At 52.4% G+C, this 7,163-nt stretch overlaps 1 protein-coding gene across 1 annotated transcript; it reads right to left on the bottom strand.

Moving 5' to 3' along the window:
- Positions 1-1,336: 1,336 nt before the first annotated feature.
- MAFA (MAF bZIP transcription factor A) lies at positions 1,337-5,379 on the bottom strand. The gene has a single exon (XM_081205045.1). The coding sequence runs from the start codon at positions 4,651-4,653 to the stop codon at positions 3,685-3,687; it is 969 nt and encodes a 322-aa protein (XP_081061171.1). The 5' UTR covers positions 4,654-5,379; the 3' UTR covers positions 1,337-3,684.
- Between the last annotated feature and the right edge of the window lie 1,784 nt (positions 5,380-7,163).

Here is a 7,163-nt window from a genome sequence, read left to right as displayed (position 1 = left end):
CCAGGCATGAATTGTTTGAATTTGGGGGGTTTCTTTGCTTGAAACATTTCATGCGAAAAGCTTTAAATAAAAATAATACATGCAGGTTAAGCAGTGCAATTGCTATTTTTATTTTCTAAAAGCTTTTATTTCCAGGTTAAAATGCCTACTCCCTTTTCTAACTTCCTAGGTTTAAGAAATTCACGCTGTTAAAATCAGAACATCCTCCCCATACTCCATTCTTCCAACTCCCACAGTATTTTAAAGAAGTTATATGGATTGATTTAAAAGAGAACATAAACCCCTAAGTAGCTGAAGTAGGAAATAAGCCAATTTATTACCATCTAAAATAAAAGTCAAGAGGATACACTCTGAATTTGGTTATAAAAACAGGCAGTGAGGAAAGCGGTTAAAAATAGCCCTCCAACTGGAGCAAAATTTTCTTTTAACTAATTAACTGGGAACACAATGAAACAATATACCCAATTTCTACTCCGATGAAACTCTTTCATTTAGAATCTTAAAAGTGGGAGGGGTGGCAGATGAGAATAATTGTTTTAAATCCAGCATGAAAAACTCATTTCCCCAATAGGAGGGAGGAAATAACAATCTGTGGTACATTCCACAAATATACCCATTCATATACCGTAAACCTAAAATAAGCCAAGAATTTAACACATTTTTTAAAAGCCACATTTTAAATATACCTTCTGTTATTTAAAGGCTGCATGCAAATACATTTGCCCATAAGGAATTCAGAAGACAAGGCGATTTCCTTTCCCCAAAAGCTGCTGCCCAAATTGCAAAAAAATAAAAAATCACAGATATTGGGGGGGGGGGGAATAATCTAGTTGTTTTAAATGGTAAGTGGTGTAATTGTAGCATAACTCCAAGAAATTAGAATATCAAAATAAATAATGCAGGCTTTCCATTATTGCATCTGGTCTGCCAATGTGAGAACAGAATGCTGGACGAGCCATTGGCCTCATTCAGCAATCTTTTCCAGCCTTCTTATTAATAAAGAGAGATTAATTTAATTTGACAGTGTGCTAACAGAACAGTTCTGGGCGGGAGGTCTTTGAATTTAGGTAAATTTAATGTAATTTTTCAAATTCCTGAAGATCACAGGCTAGACGTGCACAATCCCCACACATCCCCCCTCTCTCTTGCTCACTCGGTCTCCGAACACACTTCTGATTTTCTTGCAAAGAAAATGCGAGGAAGAAAACGTGAGAGGCAATGGCCATTTCGTTTCCTACATCCAATAAACCCAAGACACAGCTCCCAGAATGTGCAAAATGTGTTCAAAGAATGGGGAGGGGGGGACAAGACTAGAAAATGCAGCAAGACGGAGAAATATGTCTAAAGAGATTTATTTTTGTTTCGTAGCAAATGAAAGCTAGAAGGAGGCTTTTTGCACTGATGCCTGAAACACAAAGAAGAAACAATTCATGACAAACAAACAAAAATATATCTATATATATAAATATTCAGTTGGTTTGAGGTTGCAACAGCCTGCATGGCTCAAGAGCAGGATGTGGGGACAAAATTAAGAACCGTATCGAAGCTCTGGAGATGAAATTGGTTGTATCTGGATGCAACAGTGTTTTAAAAACCACAGAAATTGAAATTTCATTTAAAATGCCTTGCACCTAAAAATGCACCAGGTTCCAAAATTTCACAAATTGTGCCGGGTTTTGAGAAATACCCATATGCTTTAAAGATACTTATTCCTAAGAGTCCTCTTTTTAAACAAACAACTTTTATCTTAAAAAAAATAGCCCAGCTGTGAATCAGTTAAGCCTTCACCCAAAAGCACAATTGCATTTTTTTGTTTGTTTGTATTATTATTATTATCATCATTATTAGCAATAAATAAAGTGTGCATTTTATAAATCAAGGTTCAAACTGTTATTTCGTTTCCTTGGAATTTAATAAATAATTCTGGTGCATAGTATTAGTAATATTATTATATAGCAGCCAACAGATTGCAGTTCATATATTAACTCTATTGCCTTTCAAATTGTCTTTAAGAGTGTTTACTTTTCTTTCCCCCAATATTGTTTTAAACAGCATAGATAATTTTAAATCTCTATAAAACAAACAGCATTATTTAATCCAATTGATTACTGTATATAGTGCATTCGGCTTTGTCAACATCGTTAAATTAATTCTTATATTATTTGCATGCTATTACATACAAACTTTCATTAAGACTCGTGTTTGTTTTTTTAAAGTTTTCTTTCTTTTTTTCCTTTTAAAGTCACCAAGCAAAGTAAAGGGTCAAGAAGATAAGAGTGGGCAGTGGGAGAGGAGGAGGAGGAGGAGGAAGAGAAAGGAACTAAAGACCTACTAATATGTACAAGTGGACACCTTAAATAAGTTAAGTCTGGCTCAGTTCCCCGTTGGTTTGGTTTCTTTTTAAATAAAAAACGCACACAGACAAAAATAATAATTAAGAAAAAAAGGAGGGGAATTAAAAAGGCAAGTAAACTCAACCCAGATTGTGGCGGTCCTCCTGGCAAGGGGAAAAAAGGTCCAGCGTTATTTGAGCATCACTGTTCCATCAGGAGAGAAGGGAGGCGGAAAATATCACTTTTTTTTTTTTTAAGACTATCAGATTCTGTTTAAGATGCACCGAAAAGGAGGGGGAGAAGGGGGAAAATTCTGGACGTAAAATACAAAGTTTGGGGAGGGGCGGCGAGAACAACTGGTTCATGCTTTCCCCTCATCTGTTCTCGTAAGGGACGGGGCGGGTTTGGGGGAGAGATTTTACTGAAATCCCATACATGTCCGGCATGCAGGAATGCGGAGAGAAGGAGGTCTCGAGGAGGCGGAGGAGAGCCGGGAGAGAGCCGGTCGGGCGCCGCGGAAGGACGAGGGCCCCCTCGGCTCTCCAAGGAAGGAAGGAAGGAAGGAAGGAAGGAAGGAAGGAAAGGAGGAAGGAAGTTAGGGACTCCTCTCCAACGGCGCTGTCCTTGGTCGCCAGAATCCTATTGCTGCTTTCTTCACGTCGAGGGATATTTGGAGGGGGGGGGGCTTGCCTGCTCCGGCGCTTTCGTTTGGTTTACGTTGAGGTGGGGGAGACAGAAAAGTTGTCCTTCCTCCTCTTTGCCAAAAAAAAAGGTGCCTGTCCCCCGGAGCGTCCGTCCGTCCCCGCGAGGAAATGTACAAGTCCGCGCGCCTCCTTTGCCAGCCGACGGGGCGAACACGCCAGGGACTAACAGCGGAGGAAAGACGAGGCGTCAAGAGGTGCGGGAGGGCAGGAAAAGTGGGAAGAGGGGAATAGAGGAGGAAGGAGAGCCAGTCAGTACGAAGTCGGGAGGGCGCGAGGAAAGAGAAAGAAGAATTCAAGTCGGCTTTCGTACATAGAAAAAAGGTATGAACGCAGTCAGTGCAAGGAAGGTGGAGCGGGCGGACTTGGTGGGGAGAGGGTCTTTCCACCCCACCCCACCTCCACTTCAGGTCTGGTTTCCCCTCTGTCCCGGGGTGGGGGGTTGCGACCTGGGTCCCCCAAGAAAGAAACCGCGAGGCGGTGCGCCCCTTCGGGTATTTACAACTTCTCTCCGGAGGCGAGCGAGGAGGGCGCGGGAGAGGAGGCCAATCCACAGGGGTTCACACGCCCCCCACCCCACCGCTTTCTTCCTTGTTCTCGAGGGTTGGTGGGACGGAGGCTCCCCCAGTCCCGTCCGCGCCGTCGCGCCTTCACATGAAGAAGTCGGCGGAGGGCGGCTTGCCCGGCGCGGGTCCCCCCTGGGCGGGCGACGGGTCCCTGGCGGCGGCGGCGGCGAAGGTGCGCCCGGCCAGCTTCTCGTACTTCTCTTTGTAGAGGTCCCGCTCCTTGGCGAGGCGGGAGACCTCTTGCTTGAGCTGCTCCACCTGGCCCTGCAGCTGGCACTTCTCGTTCTCCAAGATGTGCCGCTGCTGGACGCGCTTGTAGCGGCACGACTGCGCGTAGCCGCGGTTCTTGAGGGTCCGCCGCTTCTGCTTGAGGCGGATCACCTCCTCCTTGCTGAAGCCGCGCAGCTGCCGGTTCAGCTCGCGCACCGACATGGACACCAGCTGGTCGTCGGAGAAGCGGTCTTCCAGGCGCAGGTGGTGGTGATGAGGGTGGTGCCCGGCCCCCGGGTGGTGGTGGTGGTGCCCCGGGTGGTGGTGGTGAGGGTGGTGGTGGCCCGACGGGGCCAACTCCTCTCCGGGGAACGGCTGGCCCCCCCGGAAGCCCTCGTAGCCGCCCTGGTGGTGGTGGTGATGGTGGTGATGTCCGATGAGCGCCTCGACGGCGTCCTCGGGCGTCAGGTTCAGCGCCTCGGGGTTCAGGTGGTGCTGGTAGTTGGACATCCAGTAGAGATCTTCCAGCTGGGCCTTGCCCGACGCCCCTCCGGGGTTGCCTCCGCCGCCCCCGCCGCCGCCTCCCGGGTGGGCGAGGCCCGTCGGCGGCTGCCCTCCGGGGCTGGGCGCGCAGAAGCTGGGCGACGACGGCACGGAGGAGCAGGGCGTGCTGATGGGCGTCGAGGAGAGCGAGCCCGGCGGCGGCAGGCGGTGGCAGAAGCGCTCCGCCTCGGCCGGCTCCTTCTTCACCTCGAACTTCATCAGGTCGAAGTCGTTGACGTACTCGATGGCCAGCGGGCTGGTGGGCAAGTCCGCCGCGCTCATGGCCAGCTCCGACGCCATCTCACCGCATAGAGGGCCGCCCAGGCCGCCGCCGCCTGCCCCGGCCCCCGAGCTCCGCGCGGAGAGCTCCGCGCCCCGAGGCCGCCTCGACGACGCCCGCCGCCCGGTCTCCGCTGAGGCCCCCTTCCGACGGCAGCCGGAGAGAAGCAGGAAAAGTTGCTGCGTCCGATCTCAGTGGAGGAGAGTTTGCGAGGAAGGAGGGAGAGAGGGAAAGACTGGAGCGGGGTAGGTGGCGAGAGAGAGAAAGAGAAAATGGAAGAAGAAGCGGCTTTCGCTGGCGAGGGCGAAGGAGGCGTCGTCGGGGAAAGTTGCCCTCACTCCAGAAAGTCCATGGGGCCAGGAGGGGGGCGCGCCGCGGGGAGGAGGCGGTGCAGGGAGGGCGGTGGTCGTCCTGCGGGCTCCGGGCAGCCCCCCTCCAGCCTGGCCGCGGCGCTCAGCTGCAACGCCGGGCGCGCTTCCCTGCCTCTGCTCGGCTCCTTCTCCGCCGACGCTCCGGGGTCCCAGCAGCAAAGCAGCGGCAAGAGGAGGAGCAGCAGCAGAGAGGCGGCTTTGCCAGGCGGCCAGCGCCCCCCTCCCGGCACTTTTTCTGCCCCCCCCCGCAAGTGGGGGGCGTCCTGGAATTGCACGAGGCGCGCGTCCCCTCCTCCTGCCCGCTTTGCAGGGCGCGCGAGGGTCCCGAGCGCTGCTGCTGCTCCTGCTCCTGCTGCCGCCCCCTCGGCCGCCTCCCCCCCGTTGGCGAGTAACTGAAGTGCTGAATGGAGCATTCTTCCTTTTATAGGGAGCGGCGCCAGGCCCCGCCCGCCGAGGCGGGGGCAGCCACCTCCCCGCCTATAACGAGCCGGGGCTGGCGGGGCAATTTGCCTATCCCTATAGCAACCCCCGGGCCCAGCTGTCAGTCTCTGGCGGGAACAGCTGGAAGCCAAGGAGGAGGAGGGGGGAGGGAAAGGGGAGGGGGGAGAGGGGGAAGCTCCCTCTTGCGGCCGCGCCGAGGAAAAGCAGCCCCGGGGTCCGTCTTGGGGGGACAAGCGCCCCGGGGAAGGTGGGGGGGGGGGAGGGAGGCGCGCCTCGGGTGGCTCAGGGAGTCCGGGGACAGTTGCCAACTTCTGGCTCTGAAAGCGCAAGGGCGCCCGGGGGAAGGAGAACGGAAGCGCCTTTGCGCAGTGGAGATGGAGAAAGCGCGCATGCAACTCCGCCCGTCGGCGCTTTGTTGTTGGCTTGCCCGGCTACCACGGTAAATACGGCGCTGTGCACCCGGGCGAGCGAGTCTCTGCCCCGAGGAGCCTGCAGTCGTCTGCATTCGGCCCGAGAGGATGCATGGGATGGGAGCCGCGCCAGCAAATGCCATTACGCACAAACTCACCCGAAGTGCTCGCGTCGCCCGGCCTCTTTGCCTCCTGCGAAGGAGCGCGGCAGGAAGGCGCTTCCCACAGGCCGAGCCTCTGAGCCCCGCAGTTTCTGCTCTGCGATGTCTCGCGCGGGGAAACATCCCCAGCTAGCGCCCAGGCCTTTTGAATTTGGAGCATTGAATCCATTGGCGAGGGTAGGGCCGGAGCCCATGGATTCAAACCAATCTTGGGGAGGAGATCTTTCTGAATCGGAGTATTTTTATTTTTTTTATTTTTATCCCACCTTTTCCCCCAAAACGGGACTCAACGTGGCTTACAAAAAGTTACACAAGACAGATAAAATACAAAAAGCTCAAAACATGTTGCAAAAAGGCTAGGGTGTGGACTCTCCTTCACTGGAGGTTTTTAAACAGAAAGTGGGTGGCCATCTGTCAGGAATTCTTTCGCTGTGATTTCTGCATTGCAAGGGGTTGGACTAGATAGCCCTGGAGGGCCCTTCCAACTCCACAATTATATTATTTTGCCTTGGAAGGTAGTGGACTCTCCTTCACTGAAGGTTTTTAAACACAGTTTGGATGCCTGTATGTCAGGAGTTCCTTAGCTGTGATTCCTCTGCATCGCAAGGGGTTGGACTACAGGACCTTTGGGGAACCCTTCCAAGTCTACAATCCTAGCAGTCTATGTTGCAGTGGTGGGGGAGAGGTATGATTGGAACTGGGACCTTCGCCCTGCAAAGCAAGCCCTCTTGGCCACAGGTCTGTCCCTCTCTCTGGAAGGAGCAGAAGGGCCCTGTGGGAGGAAATTAAGGCACAGCTGTTTGGGTCAGCCAAGCCCAGCCCTCTAATGGGGCAAAGGACGAGCCCTGTGGTTTAAATACCTCTGTCTATTTAAATACCTTGCCCTTGGACTATAAGGAGGCATATAACAAGCAGTCTTTAAAATAAGTACAGTGGTACCTCGGGTTAAGTACTTAATTCATTCCGGAGGTCTGTACTTAACCTGAAACTGTTCTTAACCTGAAGCACCACTTTAGCTAATGGGGCCTCCTGCTGCTGCCGCGCCACCGGAGCACGATTTCTGTTCTCATCCTGAAGCAAAGTTCTTAACCCGAGGTACTATTTTTGGTTAGCGGAGTCTGTAACCTGAAGCGTATGTAACCTGAAG

Source organism: Podarcis bocagei, assembly GCF_964188305.1.
Source record: "Podarcis bocagei genome assembly, chromosome: 8".
Taxonomy (NCBI): Eukaryota; Metazoa; Chordata; class Lepidosauria; order Squamata; family Lacertidae; genus Podarcis; species Podarcis bocagei.
Note: the sequence above shows the minus strand (reverse complement) of the source record. Positions and strands in the feature narration are given on the sequence as shown.